Source organism: Notolabrus celidotus, chromosome 21, assembly GCF_009762535.1.
Source record: "Notolabrus celidotus isolate fNotCel1 chromosome 21, fNotCel1.pri, whole genome shotgun sequence".
Classification (NCBI taxonomy): domain Eukaryota; kingdom Metazoa; phylum Chordata; class Actinopteri; order Labriformes; family Labridae; genus Notolabrus; species Notolabrus celidotus.
The window spans coordinates 24,732,376-24,754,760 of record NC_048292.1 but is presented as its reverse complement, the minus strand read 5'-3'; the positions used below and the strand labels follow the sequence as shown (position 1 = coordinate 24,754,760).

Here is a 22,385-nt window from a genome sequence, read left to right as displayed (position 1 = left end):
GTTATCATCGCTCATTCGTGTAAATACAGGAGCTACATGTTCTGTCGTCGACGGAACTTCACCATTCAGACGGTACTTTGTTTCAACACAATGACGCTTCCTCGTTTAAAGTCCTCTGAGGCCTGACTCAGTCTCTACCAGCAGCAGTAATGAGAACACCACAGTATGTTCACTCGGAATGCTCACTGTGTTTCTTTTGACTCGTTTTGAAACACTAAATATGAAGGTATTATCGCTTTCCGTCTCTTATAGAATGAATGGGCTTTTTATGCGCATGCGTGCAGGATCCCAAAGTTTATAAACAAGGGGAGTCACATGACGCAGTATTGTGAAATAGATAAGACTTCAACATGTTCTCATCATGCTCACACGGCTGTAGCTGATTTTTTATTATTATGTATGTTTTTTTATTCACAACAGGACATTAAATAGCGAACTGTTGAATATACAGAGGAGCTCAGTTGTTATTAGGGAATGGCAGCCATTACCCTATATTACTCTGTGTCTCCTTATGTCACCCCAACCATTTTTAGCCTATACATTACAGCTCAGTGAAGGATTAAGTTTCTGTATATGTGTGTGCATATATGTTGGTGACTGCTTGTGGAAAAAATTCCAAATGCTAAGTCTCAGTTCACCCACTATTTATATCTGCCTGGCTACAATACATTTCAATGGCAGCATTTACATATAATGCAGATTGAGTTATAAGCAGTGGTGGACAATGTACATATACATTACTTAAGTCAAAGTATAGATCCTCCTGGTCAAATATTACTCCAATACAAGGGAAAGTTGTTCAGTCAGATTATTACTTGAGTTAAAGTACTGAAGTTCTTGCTTTTAAAAATACTGAAGTATTCAAAATACTTCTTAAAAAAAATCTCAAAACGTTGTATTTTCACAATACATGAGTGCAGTCAAGAATACATAGAAGTACATTCTGTTACATTCTGTTTATTTAGAAACCATTACTTGAAATCTCTAAAACTATACCATGGAATAAAAACAGACTCTAAGTTACTCCAAGCACAGACAGCTTAGTTTGAAATGTTCATCTGGAGTTAAACAAACGTTCTGTAGCTCAACACGCTTCCTCAGGTTGGACAGTGAATGTTTGTATGTTTGGGCAGAGTGGGAAACAGGGAGAACATTTCAAACGCTACGTATCATTCTTCATTTCAAAAACCTCTAACACGGGCTGAAGATATGGACACGGGTGCTCAGGTGGAGAATTATAGACATCATTACCACCTCTACATGAACTATTCTGATCTGAGTGAAATCTGCTCTGTGTTTGCTCCATGTCAACCATGGAGACGCACGATATACAGGTACAACTAAACCACTGAGACAAACAGAACTACACAAACACAGTTTACTGTCTTAGGATCAGATTTCAGGAAAGAGAAGGAAATTCATGAGCTGACTTCAAAGATAAAGTAGAGAGTAACTAGAGCACTGATAGAAATGTAATGGAGTCAAAAGTACAATAATTGTCTTCTGAATGCAGTGGAGTAAAAGTAATAAGTATCACCACAAAATAATACTCAAGTAAAGTACAGATACTCAAAAAATGTACTTAAGTACAGAACTCAAGTAAATGTACTCTGTTACTGTCCACCACTGTTTATATGTGATACATGTACAGTTGCACTCATTCTGCTGTCTGTCTGTCTGTTCCAGGGACTGTGGACATTATGGTTTGGGAGGTGGTGACCCCCAAACATCAGTGTAAGCTGGACTCAGAGCCTCAGGGTGAACACACAGGTAAGGAAAGAGCAGTGGATGGAGCGTTCACCTGCTTATTTACTGTTTAATTACTGACTTTAAATACTTAAAGGGGTATTCCACTGACTTATTCTTCCACTTTCATGAAGTTGAGGAATACAATATTGTAACACAGGCCTTACATATGTGGTTTGAAACCCAGGTCAAAATAATCCCAATGACATTGTTAGAGTTTAATTCAAAACTTTGCATAAATGCAGATGTGAAAAAATGATTAAACTAGAAAAGTATGAGCAATAAATTCATAAAATACACCACAGTTCAAAAATAAATCTAATTGACCGGCATTAAGTATTAGAGCAGTGTTTCTTAGTGTGTTCACTGTTCCTAAACGCATTGTGACAAGCAATTTATGCAAAAGTAATTTTACTTTTTACATTTCCTCTTCGTACCACAACAAAAAGTTGTTCTTCTAAATGCTTGTTTATTGTTTGAACACATTTTAAAACTGAACATGATGTTTATTATCTAACTGGTCAAAGAGCTTTGATCTGACTGGGGCCACATCGTCATCTTAATTAATCTTAACTTAATTAAGTAGTTAAGTTATATCTTACATCACTTCACCCTATCACATCCCAGATTAAGACTTCCTAAATACTTAATCCAGCATTGCTTAATGTGTCATTTGTGTAAAACAGGATGGGCACTACTTTTCTCATCTTTCCAGGTGAACTAACTTTGTAGTTTTTCTTAATTGAAAGCTAGCGAATATTAGATTTAATCTAAACAAAAAAAAGCAAACCTTGATCAACTTTTAACTTGAGGACAGAGGAAATAGAGGTGTTGAAGATATGATGGACTAAGTAAGTAGCTATTTACATTCTGGTCATAAAGAATTTAAGAGCAGCCTTCAGATTTAACAGGTGAGGTAACACTACCTAGTTTAAGAGAGGACAGCTTAGCAGTTATCCCAAAGTCAGAGGAGTTCATTTAAAACATTGAGAAATTAGATAGTTTGTGTAATACACCTTTATAATCCTGCATAAGATACCAACATCAACTTCAAACTGTTGGATGGTGATATATCTCAAGTAATTCCACCCTTGTTTTTCTGCTCTTACCTTCAGAAGAGATGATGGAGGCAGATGGAGATCAGTCCCATGACCTGATCTGCTTTGAGGAACACCTCCCCGCCTCACCTGGATTCCCCACTAGTGACAGTCACATGGAATACGGTGCCTAAGACATTAGCATGCTCCAGATCTAGCAGGGCAGATACAGGATGATGATGGCACAAGACTTTTCTGACACTCTTTGCTTTCTCTTCCTAGATGACCTCCCAGACCTGCAGGAGGTCCAGGAGGAGGTGGAGCAAACAGCAACATCTGTGTACCAGGTGGATGTCGGTGTCTCTCACCTGGAACAAAACACACACGCCCAGCCCCCTGACACACACTGGCTGACACAGCTTGCTCACATTGCCACCGGGCCGCAGAGCCCACTGCTACAAGACTCACTTCACAGCAGGTGGGTGCACTTAAGACTATTACCTACTCCTGGCTCTGAAACATGGATTTTATCAATGAAAAATAAACATATACAGCATAGGATATGTATGGTTCAAATGTGTCTTAATAACTATCATAGCTCTGAAGAAACACAAATCAACAAAGGAATAGAGAAGTTACTTGTTGGTTTGTGACTGTCTTGGCTGGCAAGGTACTTTTGTAATTCACAGTTGTGATATTAAATATAATGCAAATTTTTTCTAGAAAAAAATACATACTGAAGCGTATTGCGTTCACATGAGAACAAAAAATCTGCTGTTTTTCTGAATTAACAAATTAATTATCTGGGAATCATGAGAAAAGTGTTCTGCTTTTCTGAATAAAAAAGAAAACAGCTCAGAACGGGCCGTACGTCCAGTGGCGCCATATAGGGGGGGTTAGGATGATTCTAAGGGCTCATGACTGACAGCGGGCCCAAAAAAAAAATCTAAATTAATATTTTATTCAGAATAAGGTAATTCCAAAAAACGGCCCCATTGTTTTCATAATGTATATCAGAGATCTCTACTTTATTTGGGCAAATTCATATTAAACCCCCCTGTATCGGCATGAAATGGTGCAGCCCAGCCTGAGTCGCGCTAATCAGCTGTGCCGCGCAGTCAGACAGAAGTTGCACAGTGCAACTTTTTTCTCTCTCTATCTGTACCATTACAAAGCCTATAAAAAACAAAGCTATAGCTAAGCTACATAAGCTGCAGCCTATAGTCTGTTTTGGATGCTGGGCAAGTTGAAGCATTTAGTAATTCAGTCTGCTTTAATGTCATGTCTGGGTCGATTGGATCCTGGAGATGTGGTTACAGCAGTTGCACAGGGTTCTTGTGGCCTTTGGCAATGGGGCCCAATGTGATATTTTTTCATGGGGCCCAAAATCCCTGGTGGCACCCCTGTGTACCTCTAAACAGCTGCAGTCCTCAGGTGCCTGCGCAGAGTTGAGAAGCTAATCAAACAACCATCTATGTTACTTAGAGACACTAGTATCTCCCAATGTATTAAACCCAGAGCAAAATATAACTGGATTAAACTGAAAAAACGGGGCATGTTTACTTCCTTGTGTGGCAGCAGATTTTTTTTATTTACAAAAACTTTTCTCATAATTATGAGATAATTAACTTGTTAATTCAGAAAAACAGAGCAGAATTTTTTTTCTCATGTGACCGCAATACGCTTCTGTACATCTATACACTTTGAAAAATCAACATCCTACGGCCAAACACTGAAAATGAGATGTTTTATAGTCTTTGAGTTAGCAACTTGTAACTCCATAGCCGGACACATCCTCAAGCACATCCTACTTCATCATCTATCTTACTCTGAATGAGACCATATTTTAAAAACAAACATCATGCTATAATGAAGAAGACTTGAAACTAACAGTTGAGACATAAACTCATCAGGAATATATTTAGTGAAGTAGTTAAAGTAAAAAGAAGGATAGATTATCTCAGTCTGAAGTCTATTGTTTGGGTTCTATACAGCTGGCCTTGTTTTTGCAGCCAGAGAAGTTGCCAGTTTGAGGGTTGCCTACATGTTCTCACGTCTTGTGTTATGTCAACTGTTCCCACTGACGGTCCTGTGTCATTTTCAGCCCCTCACCTGTTCGCCTGCCCAGCACCAGCAGTAATCTACATTCCTACGCTCGGCCCCCTCCCTCTCCTCCCAGCAGCGTGTCACCCCCCAGAGCTCAAGGCAGGGAGCGCCGGCGCAGCAGGGTAGAGCTCATGTATTCCTTCTGCTTTATGGTTTAAATGCTAAGATTTGTATCCTATATCATTGTCTACTCACTGAAACGGACTCAACTTAAACAATGTTTTATAGACAAAGATTGTGTAAAAAGATAGTGAAGCCAGAAGATAGTATAGCCCGTAAAACCTGCCTCCTCCATGTTAACAGATAGAACATGGGTCAAACTAGAATATCAAAATACATGTTAGATATATTTTTTGTCAAACATGGTTTCTGTCTGTATAGTTAGTTTTTATCATGTTGATATATGCCATAGCATTATTTTTGTCATGGAGTTAAGTTTTAAAAAGTTATTTGATGCTACAGAAGGAGGTACAATGCCATTTGGTTCAACCCATGACCCATCTGTTAGAGGGAGACTTTATAACATGTCCTGCAGGAAGTCAGTATGGCGAGTTATATATATGTTGGCCTCTCTTTTGAGGAGCAGTCATGTCGCCCATCTTTTTAAAGTCAGTGGTTATGCTACAGACTGTGTCATCCTGAGGGATCGTCGTTGTTCTATTGTTAAATGATACGATGTCCCACTCTTTGCTTAGCAGAAAGACTGGGACCATAATATTGCAGCTCTACTAGCTGAACCCTACTTCACAGACCCCGACGACACCAGAGCAATATGTTCGAACCCATCACAGGGTATTCTGGCTTCATTCTACAAGGGGATGTAGGGCTGCATCGTCTATCCATGTGCTTCTTTTTTGGCAGCTGTTGCCGTCCTCCTTTTTCCCACCAGTCTCTGACAATGCTGCCTCTTTATGTCTTCAACAGAAGAGCAGTGAATGTGGTTCTGTGGTGTCAACCAAATCCTCCCTGTCTGAAGATGAAGACATGGGCTGGAGCTTCTCCTGGCCTCCCACAGCCTGGCACTGCTTCCTCAAAGGTAGGCACACACACCAGAGCTCCTCTCTAAAGATGTGATGTCACGTGTTTGTATTGCTGCCACCTCAGACTGGGTCATCACTTATCATCTGTTCAGAGGAAAAGAAGCAAGGCATCTTTTGCTCATGCTCAATGCTCATGATGGATTAAGGTGAGGTCAGACTGAGTCTTACCCTGTCTTGAAGTTGGGTCTCTGTTCATAATTTGACATAGAGTGGTCTAGACTTCCTATGTTTGTAAAAACGTTTGTTGTGATTTGGCGCTATACAAATAAAGATTGATTGACTGATTGATTGTTCTTTTCTCTGTCTCCAGGCACTCATCTGCGTTTTCACAGCGGCTCTAATGTGGAGTGGCAGGACATCAAAGACCTGGATTCTGTGGAGGAAGATGACTCTGGTGATGAGGAGCAATCCAGATCTCTGAAGGTGCATTATGCAGGAAGCGTCAGGCTGCACTAAAACTGTCAGACTCCTGAGTTCACAGTGTGCTTTTTGATCTGCGGGGTCCTCTGCGGTCTTTAAAGCTGTGTGTCAGGTCCCTTTGTTAGGAAGGCTCAGTGTTGTCTTTTTAAAAACAGTCTCAGCAGCAGTTTGTTTAATTTATGTCAATGAAAAACTTAAAAAGTAAGTCCTTTCTCCCGACAAATGTTCTAATTAAAGTTTGATAGGACTTCTTAAACAAACAAATGCAGAATTAAAGGAGGATCCACTAAATGACTCAGTACCTCTTTGCTCCTCTGCAGAGTTATGGCTCTGAGGGCCTTCAGCTGGTGAAGCATTCAGAGATAGTCATATCAGGTCAGGCCGTGCTGCAGCTGACCTTTGACCCTGGAGCATTTGGACATGCCCCCTTGACTGCCCGCTGCCAACTTGAACACCCTTTTTACGTCAAAAACAAAGGTGGGGAGGATGAAGAAAAACTGAGACTGTTCAGAACATCCAACTAGCTTCTTTAATCTAACTCTTCTGTTACTTTCTGTCAGGGTGGTCGTCATTTCACCCAAGCTTGACCGTTGTGCGTCATGGGATACCGTGCTATGAAATGGAGGTGGGAGGTGTGTGCCTTCCACCAGGGCACAGAGAAGCCAAACACACTGACGACTCACTGGTCTTTGACACTTTCAGGAGGTGAAGCACACACACACACACACACACACACACACACACACACACACAGTTGAACGCTCCAAAACAAATACAAAGCTCCACTGCAAACACATCTGATTGACAAGAGTGAAACCTTTTTTTGATTTTGTGTTTCCTCCTCAGCTATGATTTCACTCCTCTGGACTCCTCTGCAGTTTATGTGTTAAGCAGTATGGCCAGGCGGAGGCGGACCTCCCGGTCAAGCAGGGGAGCTGTTTCTCCAGACAGACACACATCACAAGGTACCAGACTTCAAATCTCCTGCATTATAAAACAATCCACTGACTACATGAGTGAGTAGACAGTATAGACTGGAGACAAGAATACTTCATTGCCTCTTTGTATAAAAAGTAATGTAGAGGCATTCATCCTGCATTCTTCCTGATGGCCAGCAGAGGGCCACTCCAGAGGGCAAACACATGTATGATCATACATGAGTCAATGAGAGAGCAACCTTACCTCTCAGGAGATTCATGATGTCACTGAACATTTTCTATTATAATTATGATATAATCTCCTTATTTCAAGTCTTCATCAATAAAATAAGATGTTCATTTCTCAGTTATGGCTGAATTTAGGGTAAACTAGTGGTTAGAGTTGGGCATCTTTTGGCTTTTTGGCTTTGGAGTAATCATTTAAAAATAAAGTCTTATGTAAAAATTCTGATTTTGAGACATCAAAATGTTACGCCACAAACCAAAAATACAAAATACTCTGTGATAAAAACCCACAAAAACACTCCTGCTAGGTTTACAATTCAGTACTCATGTATAACCCTGTGAATTTTGAATTCTTTTAAAACCTACAGACTCACCCCGTCCTGGTCCCTCCAACTCTCCTTGTCAAGAGCCAACCAAAGGCCAGCGTACCAGCACGGCTGGAAGTGCCACGCCCACAAAGTGCAAGCGGCCAATGAATGCTTTCATGCTCTTTGCCAAGAAGTTCAGGGTGGAGTACACACAGATGTATCCAGGAAAAGACAACAGGTATGTGTGCATTGTTTGTCCTTGCGTTAGTAATTATGTGGTTTGTTTCAGTGTGTTCATCATAAAAATAATATGTGTGTGTGTGTGTGTGTGTGTGTGTGTGTGTGTGTGTGTGTGTGTGTGTGTGTGTGTGTGTGTGTGTGTGTTTCAGAGCAATCAGTGTCCTTCTTGGTGAGCGGTGGAAGAAAATGCGATGTGAGGAGCGGAAAGTGTTCACCTTACAGGCCAAAGCCCTCGCAGACGAGCAGAAGAGACTCAACCCAGACTGCTGGAAACGCAAACGAACCACTTCTGTAAGGAACACACACAAACACTAACACACAAACACTAACACACAAACACTAACACACAAACACTAACACACAAACACTAACACACAAACACTAACAAACAAACACTAACAAACAAACACTATCACAAACACAAATACTCTAACCAAGCAGCAACCTCCGGTCTAAAAATATGAGTCCAATGCGGATGTGTTAAAAACTACAGTTCATCAAGTGTCCGCTTGAGGCTGGCTCCAGAAGTACTGGAAACTAGTGATGGCGAGATGAAGCTTCTTGAAGCATTGAGGCTTTCCGTCCAACTGGTTCACTCATGGGCCGAAGCTTCATGGTGCTCCATTTGCTCTACTGCGCCATCAAGTGGACAATAAATTTAAAATAAGCGCAGTGATTATAATGACACCATCCCTTTGGTGTGTGAAGCTTTGAATTGAATAAGTGAATGATGTTTGTGATGCCAACACATAAATAATGAACTTCTTAATATGGCGTCTGTCTTTATGATACAATGGCCGGGTCAAAAGGGAAAGTGGAAACAAATTGGGGATAAGGTTGTGACTGTGCGCTGCCCATGGGCGCTGCCCCTCATATTTCGAATCGCGCACCAAACCCGCGAACTGGTTCCTGAATCAGTCACGTGGTACAGGCGGCTCGCGAGGCTTCGAACGTCATCATTTTCGGCCCCTCCCCTCAATGCAGCAAGCCTCGATCAAGCAGCAAACTCCGGTCTCAAACGATGAAGCCCATGCGGAAGTGCTATAAACTGCAATACATTGAAAATCCGCTTGAGGCTGGCTGCAGAAACACCGGAAACCACATAGACATGAATGGGAAAAAGACGATCTTTGCAGCTTTAATAAACATGTTTACAGCCTGGTTCAAAAAACGGCTTGGCCCTACGTAGCTAATCTCTCTAATGGCACACACTGTACGGGGGGTGAATTTTTTTCTAACGTGACGGTTAAGAAGATATTAAGATTATGAGTTTTGCCCAAATAAGGACATGACTGACGTGACTCCCGGTCGGGAACACACAGCCATTGGCTAAGAGGCTCACACTACGTCACACTCTGCCTAGTTGAGTTCCGCATTACCAATATGGCTGCCGCCGTCGATTTGCTTCAAAACAGCTCTCAGGAACAGATGGGTGACGTCACGGATACTACGTCCATATTTTATACAGTCTATGGCCTCGATACGCGCTTCGCGGAAACGCCCCCTCAAATACTCGACACACGCTTCGAAGCTTCGGCACATCTCTAACATCACTACTGGAAACCACATACACACCAATTCAAAAAGACGATCTTTACAGCAGAAATAAACATGTTTACAGTCTGGTACAAAAGACCAGTGTAGTCTGGATAGCTCATTTCTGTATGTGGGGGATGACATTTTTTCTAACGCAGCAATTTCAAGGATATTGAGATTACAAGTCTTCTATTATGAGAGGCACAGCTGACTTGATTGACAGGTGGGAACACTGTAGCTGTTGGCTAGGAGGCTCAAAGCCCGCCTCTTTACGCCACACTCGCTCGACAGCAGCAATATGGCTGCTGCCGACGATTAGCCTCAAAACAGCGCTTCAGAAACAAATGGGTGACGTCACGGATACTACGTCCATATTGTATACAGTCTATGACTCTAACACATGACTTAATCTGACACTCTGTGGTTTTTGCTGCTGTCTAATTCTTCCTCTGTGTCCAACAGGGCTGTCAGGGAAATTAAGTTTGCAGACAAGAAGAAAGCCAGTAGGAGCGCATACACACAAACACAAACACAAACACAAACATGACACATGAGCAGTGATAAGACAAAGGTGCATTTTATAACTTTTATAATTCTGTGAACATCAGAAGTGCCTTGATCTGCAAAAAGCCTCAGCAGAAGAGTTTCCTCTCTGAAGACATTTTGAGCTGCTTCTTGAAACTGTCACCTTTCTTCCTTTAGCTTCCCAAAGGTGCTCAAAGTTACATTTGAAAGAGGTATAAATCTTTATTTTTTCTGATAGAAATAGAAAGTGTATCTTTATATCTCTTCAGACCACACGTGTGTCTCCCTTCAGAAAAGAAATTCTTAACCAAACTGCATCTGATCCATGACAGGAGAGAACCTCCTCGAGCGATTGAACACGATGCAACTTTAAAAGAGATCTGATGCTTTTCAGTTTCTCACCTTATGCTTGAATCAGGTGGAAGTTGTGGTGCTGTAGCTTTTTAGTCAAAGTAGATGATGTAGCTATTTTCCCAAAATGTTATATTATATAGAGATATATATAAAACACATATAAATATATTTTGCCTGTTTTACTTGCATTTGCACAGTGTATTACACAAGACTAGAATATTTAACTTTGCTTTCATGTAATTCATTATGCAATACCATGTTTCCATATTTAGTTTTCTAACAAATGTATATTTTTAATGCTACGATAACATCCTTATGGTTTAACTACTTCCAATAAAAGAGAGAGGATTGTAAAATGTTTTAGAAGTTTAGCAGACAGAGACAAACCACTCATACTTGCTGCAGAATATTTCACGACAGTCGCTGTATTGCAGATTTAAGTTGTAGTATTTTCCCCCATGCTAATTGTATCGTTTATTAGAGGATTTACGGTAATCAATATTATTGTCCTAAAGGATTTAGAGTCACACGGTACGGTATGTCACAGAAACCATCAGCTGTGAGAGACTGCAGAGATAAATAACACTGTGAAAACAAGATAACATTTATATTACTGCTTTGATTTGAACATTTTAGTGTGCCATAAGTTTCTAGCTGTGTTTTATTAAAGATGTGTGTATATTCAAAGAAACAAAAATACAAGTGGGGTTTACAGAGGGCTTATGTTCACACAGGGACAAATGGCTCTAACAAAGAGAGGTGGTGATAATTAGAAAATCTGAAAATGTCATGTCCCCTCAAAGTTTGGACCCTTGCTCAAAGTTTTACTGCTGTAATTCCTTCAGTAACTCGAGCTGATTATTTGTGTTTGAAAAGACTTTGCAAGCTCCTTTTATCCTTCACAATTTGTTACCATGCCCAGGAGAGCTCATGTAGTAAACTGCCCATGTCTGTCTGTAGAGTGTTATTGTTTTTATTCTATTTCCAGGTTCTTGTTGAAACAGGACATTGTTATTGACAGAAATGTGGATCCATGATGTAACAAGCTTTAGAAACATCATGTAAAATGCTTCATATAATAGAGTCAGAGCCATGCTGAGTGTGAAGACAGGATGTCGATCCTCTTCAGGGTTTAAGTGCCTTAAAAAAAGTATCAAGATGAACCAACATTAAATTAAAACCCTCCCAGACCGGGCACTTGTTCTCATTACATAAAGATATTTATTCTTAATGCACTATATACACTTTATCTTACCTGACTGCTACAGTAAAATGTGTAAAGGCAATTATTGATAAGATTATTTAGAAATATATTTTTGGTTTTAATTTGTGTTAACCTTGTATGGTTGTGCTTGATTATTTAACTTTGTTTGTCTTTACTTAAATGTCATGTACAGGTCTATCAGGGGAGACAATGCAATATAATGTGTCAGTGTAAATAAAGGCATGATAAAATCTTTCATCCGTGCGTCTGTTTGTTTGTTTGAGAATAAAAGATGAGTTGAGTTCAGGACAGTAACTTTTTATTTCCTCCCAGTAAAAGAACAAGTTTTAATCATTTACAAAGTGGAACTATTTACATACTGCACCAGCTCACGACTGGAGATGAAGGTAGAGACATTAAGCTGCTACTGTAATCATAAAGATAAAAAGAGATAACATTCCATTAAACTTTAAACATGATCAATATTTTCAGGCTAATATTATCAAATGGAATCGGCACAGTTGTAGATGTTGTTGTGTAAATGACTAGAAAATCACTTTTTATAGTAAAATAGAAAATATATAGAAGTACAATATAAACATACAGTAATTTGGCCTTATAGTGTCTTCAGGGATATTTACACAATATGACTTCATACATGTTACAGTAAGATCTGGATGAATCACAGTCTGGTTAAGTCGCAGCAGCCTCTACAATTTGCGCCATTTTGCATCCCCAGAGGAGCAAAGAAATGCTACAGAGTGTCGCAAAAACAGGCACAGATAGAAGCGGCAAGATTGTTTGACAGTGATTCAGAGGTTGATTGTTTGTGTTTAACGCAACAGAAACATTTGGACCCTTTCAAAACAAAAACAGTCATAGCAAGTAACACAGGATGCAGAAGACGAGCAGGGATACAAAATTGCTTCTCAGTCAAAATCTCAGCTAATAAAAAATTCAGCTCTTTCTCGTTCTGTCCAGTGATTGGTCTGAAAATAAGTTTGGAACACTATGACGACTTCCTCAGCCAAGTTATGATACAGCTGATAATACTTAGTGATTTATCTATCAGTTTTTTATCCAATGAATTCTGGTAATCGTTGGAATTTACAGCAACCTTCAAGGTTTACAAAGACTGCTGCATTTCAAACTTAATATTTAGAAAATGTGTAAAATCACTGAATCCCACATTTTTGGGCCTGATGACAGTTCCCCTCTTCTCGCCGGCATTCACACACAAAGGTAACAAAAGCAACAAGACTATAAGAAAATATAAAAAGAGTCATAGATCAATATTTTGGCATATTAGTTACACAGTTGTACAGTAGTATCAAAACAGGTTTAAGTACAAGAACATGAATTACAAAAGGCACAGGGTAACCGGAGACCATGGAGCCAGTGGAGACAAAACGTGAATGGAGAATTTTAAAAGTAGTTAAAAATGTTGTAGTGTTATGATGTCTTGTGAGGCTTTGAGAGAGATGTTGGTTATTTTGGTATATGAAACTCCATGGAAGGAGATGTAAGAGTTTAGGTTTCTAATTCTGATTTTCTTATGGGAGAAAGTTGTTGCCTGCATCAATTCCTGTCTTAACATCAAGGCCATTTCAATAATTTTTATTGGATTAATTATTTGTCTGTAGAAATAAGTACAACATAAAAAAGGGACCCAAAAAAAACCCCAAAATGCTACAGGATAAAATAAAAGAAGGTTCATAGAAAGAGATAAATTAAATTGAAAGATAATGTAAAGCCTCTATGAGGAGTTTAGAACTGGTTGTGGATCAAACTGAAAGTGGTTGTGGTGCCTCTTTATGACAGACACATTGTTCCTGCCTGAAACTGCTGCGAGGGGGTAAGTGTCAGACCAGATGATTGACAGCCGGCTGTAGAAACAGCCTCTCTTCACATATTCAATCGTAAATCTTCACAATGAGAGACACCTTTGACTGCTCAAAGACAGCTGGAGGAGAGTTTGTCTGAAAATAAAGTCTTGACATGTTCAGGACAAGATCAGTGAAGTGATAAGATGTGTATCTCTGCCCTAATAAACCTAAAGTCCCTCACAGTAGCTTTAATGCAGGTTTCATATCGCATATTAACAGTTGACTTCTCCCATAATTAAGAAAATATTTTTCAATAAAATACTGACAGAAAATCAGTTTTAAATGATTCTGATGAATATATAGTTTTTGACTGGTGTAAGATTAATTCTTAATGAAATGAAGCCCTCTACAGTTTCTTTTTTTGCAGTCTGTCAGACAGTGTTGTGGCTCTGCTGCTTTAGGCTCCATGCTGAGCACACACACACACACACACACACACACACACACACACACACACACACACACACACACTTACACACACAGCTGGAGAGTTCTGTTGGTTGATGTTGGAATGACAGTGAACTTTAACTTGGTTCCACTTCCTTATATTGGATGTGTGTCACTGTTATGTGTAGTTTATTAACTGTCTTTAATAATGGTTGTGTTGGGTGTTGTAATAATAGTACTAGCTCATTTATGCTTTATAGATGAGGCTGCCAAAAGCCCAATGAGCGAGTCTGCATCCTTCCTTCCTGTAAACAGCTGCTGTAATGCATTAATAAATGTTCAGAGGGGTTTATTTATTTCTAATACACCATTACGTTTTGAGTTCTGTCCGTTTAAAGCTGCCTTAAAACTGTTGAGAACCAAATAAACAAATAAAAATGCATTAAGTTCTGTTTTTTTTATTTAAAAAATGAGCTAGCATTGCTCTTCCTGTTTTGATTTAACTCAGCTATTAACATTTTGTGATAACGTAATATGCTCTGTCTAATAGTGACTGTCAGAGCTCCCCTCTGTAAGTTTTTTTTGCAGGATGAAGCAGAAAAGATTAAAAAAACTTCAAATTCAAATTTTTAAGTCAACAAGTAAAATAGGAAAACAAAGTAGCATTGTAAAGTGTCTGACCTGCACTCAGCACGGACAGTCTGACTGAACAGGCCGTCAGTTATAGAGCTTATTATATCATCAATAGACCTGTAATAATCATTTTCTCTAAGTGGGTCTTGGTCCTTGCAGACAGCAGCCCTATGTCCAAACATAATTAACTCACGAGTCAAAGTGAGTTTTCACAACCTGACAGCATATTATCACTTGTCATCTTAGCAGCAGGTCATTACTGGTTAGTATGTGTGTGTGTGTGTGTGTGTGTGCTGGCATGAAGCATTTCCTGTGTATGTAACATGTTTGTATGTCTACATGAGTGACTCCAGGCTCTCTGCGATGTTAGTCTGTCCCAGTGGCACAGATCCGTTGGTCTCTGGATTCTGCAGGGCTCTCTGGTCCTCCTGGCTGCTCACCAGACTCAGCACTGCTCGGTACAGATACTGGTACTGCTCCTGTGGGGACAAAACCAAACCCTCAGCACTGACCTTGAATAAAAAAAGAACCATATCAACCCTATTTCTTTCTATATGATGTGGAGAAATTTCCAAAACAGGTCTTTATTGTACATCTGACTTTTAGATTTCCTTTCTTGTGTAACTCTAAAGATCTCAAAGGTGTGTCAGAGATGAGAGCTTGAGGAGTGCAGGTGTGTGTGTGTGTGTGTCTTCTTGTACGTACTACATCATTGAAAACCCCAGGCCTCATCAGGTTGGTCATCCGTGCCACCTGGTACACATCTACTGCTCCCTCCTCCTCCAGCTGACTGGACAGGGTGGTGAGGGCACAGAACAGCCCTGATGTAGCACCTCCCAACCTGCAAACACAACCACACACACACACACACACACACACACACACACACACACACATTAACCATCACTTGGAAGGAAAAACAGTGAATATGAAGGATGGTCCTGACTCCTGTCTGTACTTTACTCACGGATCATGTACGATAGTGGGTCTGTCTGAGTGTCTGCTGTGCTCTTTGACCGTGTTCACCAGATCAAAACTGTTCCTGATGGGGCTGTCAGGGTTGGGCCAGCAGTTGGTGCTGTACTGTCGCACCTCCAAAACATATTCATTCTAGAAAGAGGAAAAGAAAAACAGGAGAAGTTCTTTATGGATATGGATTTATTTAAAACATTTAGGCAGGACGGAGCGCTACCGCAGGTCCTTCATCCCATCTGCAGTCCGACTGTTTAACAGCAGCACTGCTGTGTCCCGTCAGTCATCTGTTCTCATCTTTCTCTTCACTACATGGCACTTACTGTGTGACTTAGCACTACGTCTCTGTCTTCCAGGGTCATTGTTTATGATTCACACCCACAAACCATTGTAACCATCTCACATCTGAATCACACTGTTTCATACTGTGTATGTTTTTTAATAACCTGGTGCAGATTTATCTGTGCAATAACTTACCTCACTATCTATTCATAAGATAAAAGTGAGTGTGTATACTGTCATGAGTCGATGTTTAGTTTAGTTTGTTGCTTGTGTTCATGCCTTGGTTTTTCCTGTTTATTCTGTATTAGTTATCCTTTGTGATCCATGTCTCTTTTTGTACTTTCTTGTGTTTCTTAGTCTTGTCTTATGTTCTCTGTTTTGTGGTTATGATCCCTGTTTAGTTACTTTCTGTCCTTGTGTTTCCCTCCTTTGTGATTCCCCTCATTAGTTTCACCTGTGTCCTGTGTTCACACCTGTGTTAATTACTCTGTGTATTCAGTTCCTCTGTTTCCCCCCTGTCTCTTGTCAGATCATTGTCTACTCCACCTGCATGTACCTTGTGTTTCTCATGTTACTAGTGTTCCTGTGTTCCTGTGTTCCTGTGGTTCCAGGGTTTTTTGTTCAGTAAGTTTTGGTCTATTAAATTCTTTATTTTTTGTATCTGCATCCGTCCTTCTCTTTTTGTTTGCTCAGCGTGACATATATATCTGTAATGTTTTATTTTATCTTATTTTATTTCATTTTTTATTTTATTTTACTTTATTTTATTTTATTTATTTTACTTACTATTATTATTGTTAGTATATTTTGAACTATGTAAGTATATTGTCATATTCACCTGTCCCGTGGGGTAAGCTGCTGTAACAAAGAACTTCCTCCAATGGGGGATCAATAAAGAATATCTTATCTTATCTTATCTTATCTGTGGCTCAGTGAGTAGTCAGTCATCTATAAATTGGAAGGTTGGCGGTTCGATCTCAGCTCTGGCATTCACATGCCGAAGTGTACTTGGGCAAGACACTGAACCCCAAATTGATCCTGCTGTTGTTCAGCGGTGTGTGAATGTGTATGATTGAGATTAGCTAACACTGATGCTCTCTTACTACAGCAGCCTCTACCATCAGTGAGTGGATGTGGTGTGAATGGATGAACGTGACGTGTAGTTCTCCATTTATCATTTACAAACAAAGAAACGATAATAGTGTTGTCTCTGTTAATGATCTAGTTATAAACAATCTGTTTGAAAAAGGTGTAAGGTGGAGAGAAGGACTTCTCCATCTTACTCCTTTTTCTTTCCAGCTATATCAAATAAGTGAAGGCTGAAGCATTTCAAATGACTCTAAGTAATACAGATGACCAGCAAAGTAACAATACATCAAAAAACACAATAACCCAAGTCATCAGATAGAGATCACCGCTGCTTCCTGGATCTATACATGTTTCATAAGTTGTTTTTAAAGATGTGTTTGAACTTGCATTAAAAACACATTTTCAAAAACAACATTCTACACATAACATTAGTAAAGAGAATATAGTATACTGTGTGTGTTACCTGTGTAGACTCTACTCTGAAGTTCTGCACCAAAAGTCTCTCGTCATTGGACAGACACACGTGCTCCTCTCCCCAGTGTGACACAGTGAAACCCTCAAAGCTCATTGGCTGGTCTCTTCTGGGCCAGTAAACACAACAATCTGCCTCTGTGCTCTGAAATGAACAGGGATACAATGACAGAGTGTGTTTATGTACAGTTATTCAAAAGACTATGAAGATTGTCTGTGTGTGTGTGTTATACCTGATAGTGTGTGTCTGGCAGGCGGACAACAGTGTGTGTGCTGTGTTCCCAGATCATCCTCCAGAAATCTGCCACGGTGCTGCCCAGAGGAGTCTGGCTCACTATGAACTCCTTACAGTGGTGATGTCCCTGAGAGAGTGGGAGATGTGTTGTTGTATTAAAGGGCACTTCTGCTGCTTTTAGTACAACAGACACAGGCAAACGCTGTGCAGTAGTCTTACCATAACGTATGAGGCGTTGATGAACCCGGTGGTGTTTGATTCTGCAGCAGTCAGACCGACTCTTGATCGCTCCACTGAAGAAAATATAAAACATGTGAGCAATACATTACTGTGAAACACATAAAATCAGATAACAGAATAATATAGCCATCAGAAAATTGAAATAAATAAACATAGACAAACCAACTAATGGATATGCAGAAAATGAAATAAATATGTCTTTATTTCAAACATAAAGATGAACACCTTTCAATATAAATGAACAAATAAATGTGAAAATAAGTAAACTAAGGTTTCTAAAAGGTCCAGAGCAGTTGTTCTGCTCACCTGGCATCAGAGCTCTGGCCCTGTTCCTCTCAGCATTGCCATCTCTCAGAGCCGTGCTGTAGTCTGCGTGCTTCGCCTGACGCTGACTGATCAACTGAAACACATCAAGGAGACTTGGTTACATTTGCATGATTCAAAGTTCATGTACTGTACTTGGATGGTAGACATGATACAATCCCAAAAGTTGTAGAGCTTATTTGTAATCAGGGTGTTATAAGCATGGAGGACAAAAGGGGAACATGACGTACTTTAAACTGTCTGTCCATGCGGGTCCTGCCTGACGCCCCAGGGGTCAGGAGGTCTGACACATAAGTGTGGAGGAGGTCAGAGGTCACTAAGGTGTCACGGCTCAGGATGGCCTCCACCAGAGCATCATGGATGAATACATATTGCTCCTGCAGGAGAGAGACACACCGACTGAAGAGACTGAGAGCACCACTGACAGGCTGTGTATTTGTGTGTTTGTTTCCTTACCTCCGTCTGAACCAGGAAGTTCCTCTGTGTTCGTACATGTTTGAGGAAACCCAGAACGTTCACTGTACCCTGATCCTGGATCTGCTGCAACATGCCATCTATGACGATGTAGGTTCCTGTTCTCCCCACACCCGCACTGTCAAAACATTTAACCAGTGTAAGACATTTGGGGAGGTATCTCTCTTCTACCCTCTAATATTGAAGAATAATATGTAAGCAAGCACACACACACACACAAACCCAGTTTACCTGCAGTGTACCAGAACAGGTCCGACCTCCTGTGTCCTCGCCCTGGAGGATGCTCTGATGAAGGACAGGACAGGCAGAGTGTATTCTGGGACACCCATGTCTGGCCACTGGGTGTAGTGGTAATGGAGGACGGTGTGTTCAGCTCTTCTCTGAGACGCCTGGAGGAGCAGAACGGTGAACATACATGTGAGCTTTAGGAAGCATGTTTTTTAGTTTGAATAGACAAACACTGTCAGAAGAGACTGTTGGGATACGCGTGTGTGTGTGAGAGAGAGAGACAGCAAGGGTTTGTGTGTGTGTTCATGTGTGTGTTTAGTACCTTATTTGTGGTATCTCTCACAGTGAATGTCCGCAGTGTGTAGTAAGCCAGAGTCTTGCTGGTTTTCAAGGCCACCTGGTATTGACCGTAGTCCTCCTGGTTCTCGTCCGGCCAGTACTGATCACATTTTGTCTGTAGGAGAGTGAGCTGACTGAGAAAACCACACACCAAAATGTACAAGCAGTATTGCAACCATAGTAACTGATCTCAACCATGAGGTGGGATGTATCACACATCTTCATGATCTGCAAAAGTCATCATCTATCCTGCTGGTTTAAGAGATCCTGATGTTTGAATAACACAGTACTTCGAAAAGGTGTCAAAGCATTATACATTTGTCCATACTATTCTCTCTGTGCATCTGCAATTTTGACACCCCATTTGTTGGGATTACAATATTATTATTACATCCCCCTGATGAGTGCCTGTCCATGTATTTGTGGTAGGTCACAGTTCAAAAGTAACAAGTAAACTCCACAGGTCCTACTCTCTCTTACTTTGGCATGATTCTGAGAACAGAATCAATCAATCATCAATCAGACTTTATTTATAAAGCGCTTTCATATAATGACATTGTAACACAAAGTGCTGTACATAAAGAAACAACTTAAAATAGAATCAATTGAGAAATAGATCCCACCCCGAGCCCTGGCCCCATACCCACACCACAATCCTAAGGTTAAGAACACAATATATGCAACAATAATAATGATAATAACAACAATAAAAAAATAATAATTAATTCATTAATTAACGAAAATTAAAAAAGAAGTTGCTGAATGAACTGAGGAAACACTCTCATGATATCTTAAAGAGGAAACACTGGAGGTAAAATAAGATGTTAAAATTCAACACAGGATATTAAAATCACCAAAATAAAATACATTTCTAAGATAATAAACACTGAAATAGTGAAACATTAAAAGAAAACAAGATGCTATACTAATAAAATTGAATAAAAGTTACCAAAATTTGAACTAGATAATAAATAAATGAATAAATAAATAAATAAATAAATAAATAAATAAATAAATAAATAAAACTGTTATAATAATAAAACTCAATTAAAAGTGAGTCTAATATGTAGGTCTTGATTTTGCTTTTAAAAATGTTGATGCTCTGTGCAGCCCTCAGGTCTTCAGGTAGGGTGTTCCACAGACCTGGGCCGTGATAATAAAAGGCTGCCTCACCGTGAGTCTTCGTTCTTACTTTTGGTACCATTAAAAGTCCACTACCTGAAGACCTGAGGGCTCTCACTGGCTCATATGATAAAATCAAATCTGATACATAAGAAGGAACAAGACCATTAAGAGATTTAAAACCAATAAAATAATCTTAACATCTATTCTAAAAGATAGAGATGATATTGTGATTTACTTGCACTTAACAGCTCTTAATTTTGCTAAAACAACAAAGTCATAAAGCAGATTTCCAGGAAGTAAAAATGAAGCTTTGTCAGGTCTGTACTAAAGAGGATCAGACAACTTTTTAAAATGTTTGTTGATTGGAGTTTTTTGATCAATCATTTCTGATGCATTCCAGTAGGTCTGAAGATTTGAATGCTGATTGGCTTTCATGAAAATGTCAAGCTAATTATTTTGTTCAAGATGAAATTTTGATTTCAAACAGATAGTTAGCTTTACTTGCATGCTGCTATCTGTTTGAAGAGTTTGGAGGTCACTCCAAGCACTTGCATTTCCCCTGCTTCTGCTCTCCATTCAGACTGTTTTCCCTGCATGCAACAAAGCCTGATAAAATGTGGTTGGCCAAAACTGCTCACATTACAAATGTACTGAAAAGGAAACCTTCCTACACTGAACATCCAGACCCCTGACTATTTCTCATTTTTATGTAGAATCTGTGAAGAGAGATGATTCAGTGTGCCAGTCAAAAATAAAGATGTTCACTCTAACTACAAGATGAGTCAGCATGAGATCAGCTCTGTTACTCATCTCTCTGTTGAATCTTGTGTATAGTGTGTTAGAAGCAGAGATGCCTCTTACCCGTCCTTTCTCCTTCAGGTTTGTGATCATGACAATGACTCCCACATTCTGCTGCCAGATCATCCTCCAGAAGTCCTCCCTGCCTGCTCTGAGAGGCCCCTGAGCTGCGATGTACGCCCTCGTTCGCTCGTAACCCTGCAAAGGGAAATTACTATTAAATCTAAGAAGCTCTAAATGTAAAGTCTGGTAGGTGCTTGATCTGTTTAACTGAGTGTGCATGCCTGCTGATATGCAAGACTAACCAGTACATACTTACATCTACAAAGTTAGCATTGATGTAATCCCCACATTTCCCATCTCTGTCCAAGCTGTTGCAGAGCTTGACTCGACTGTGATCATCTGAGAGAAAAAAAGGCTCATCAGTTTCATCTCCACCGCCTGTTACAGTTAAACACAAACACTGAACAGACACGTACAGGCCAGGATGTTGATGTATCTGTTCTTGCTTTTATTGTCAGGGTGATTGGAGCTGTCGGTAGTGATGCCCATGTCCACTGTGCATGCCTGCACCTCCTGAAAATAATACAGACACAAACAGGAATTCAGTGAGCTGTGAGAGGAAGCTGATGATGTTGAATGTAGCTGTTTTTCATTTCTTTAGAAAACAAGTGTAAACATTTATTACAAAGACAACTTAACAGAGAAAGCCCTCCTGAATTAAGAGTCCATTAAATTCAATAAGACTTGTGTACCGAGGAAAAGAGGATTTTGTGAGAGGAAGATAAAGATATATATGAGGCTTACATTCATTACTGATCCATGAAGTTAAAATTCATTGGCAGCTTTATAAATTACAGTCAAATATAACATATATAATCAATGATCTATACATTAATGATGAAGTGATCAGTGTTTGTGCCTTGTTATTGGGTGTAAATGTGGGACAGAAGTTTAGCAGGTGCAGAAATGGTAGGATTTAAATTAATTTATTAATTTAGATTAAGATTATACATCCCAGCTTCAAAAAAGTGAGGACGCTGTGTAAGTGATCCTGAAAATAAAATGTGATAGTTTGGTAAATCATTTAAACTCTGCATTACTATGTTGATTGAAAATAGTGCAAAGACAACACATCAAATCTTGAGACTACAAAGGCTGAAGGTCTCCAGTTTACAGGGTCACTTTTAAAACCGTAACACCGGGAGAGACACATTCGCGGT

General features: G+C 39.8%; 2 protein-coding genes across 4 annotated transcripts in view; one reads left to right on the top strand and one right to left on the bottom strand.

The window, feature by feature from the left end:
- Positions 1-1,311: 1,311 nt before the first annotated feature.
- On the top strand, positions 1,312-11,937 carry LOC117805028 (HMG box-containing protein 1-like). Its single transcript, XM_034673572.1, has 13 exons — positions 1,312-1,334; positions 1,687-1,770; positions 2,862-2,969; positions 3,066-3,261; positions 4,888-5,011; positions 5,814-5,925; positions 6,240-6,352; positions 6,670-6,826; positions 6,910-7,054; positions 7,196-7,314; positions 7,881-8,058; positions 8,210-8,351; positions 10,059-11,937. Exons 2-13 carry the CDS (start codon positions 1,701-1,703, stop codon positions 10,074-10,076), a joined length of 1,482 nt encoding a protein of 493 aa, XP_034529463.1. The 5' UTR covers positions 1,312-1,334; positions 1,687-1,700; the 3' UTR covers positions 10,077-11,937.
- Positions 11,938-11,981: 44 nt separating this feature from the next.
- The window catches only part of ptprz1b (protein tyrosine phosphatase receptor type Z1b), a 120,969-nt gene continuing 110,565 nt past the window's right edge, over positions 11,982-22,385 (bottom strand). For all 3 annotated transcript variants that reach the window (XM_034673182.1, XM_034673179.1, XM_034673180.1), the window contains 14 exons: positions 21,642-21,738; positions 21,482-21,564; positions 21,226-21,360; positions 19,223-19,354; positions 18,904-19,061; positions 18,655-18,790; positions 18,429-18,575; positions 18,181-18,274; positions 17,854-17,927; positions 17,633-17,761; positions 17,392-17,544; positions 15,553-15,695; positions 15,291-15,426; positions 11,982-15,064 (listed from right to left, as the gene is read on the bottom strand). In XM_034673182.1, coding sequence (XP_034529073.1) covers positions 14,921-15,064; positions 15,291-15,426; positions 15,553-15,695; positions 17,392-17,544; positions 17,633-17,761; positions 17,854-17,927; positions 18,181-18,274; positions 18,429-18,575; positions 18,655-18,790; positions 18,904-19,061; positions 19,223-19,354; positions 21,226-21,360; positions 21,482-21,564; positions 21,642-21,738 — 1,761 coding nt within the window. In that variant the 3' untranslated portion in view covers positions 11,982-14,920. The remainder of the gene's footprint in view (positions 15,065-15,290; positions 15,427-15,552; positions 15,696-17,391; positions 17,545-17,632; positions 17,762-17,853; positions 17,928-18,180; positions 18,275-18,428; positions 18,576-18,654; positions 18,791-18,903; positions 19,062-19,222; positions 19,355-21,225; positions 21,361-21,481; positions 21,565-21,641; positions 21,739-22,385) is intronic.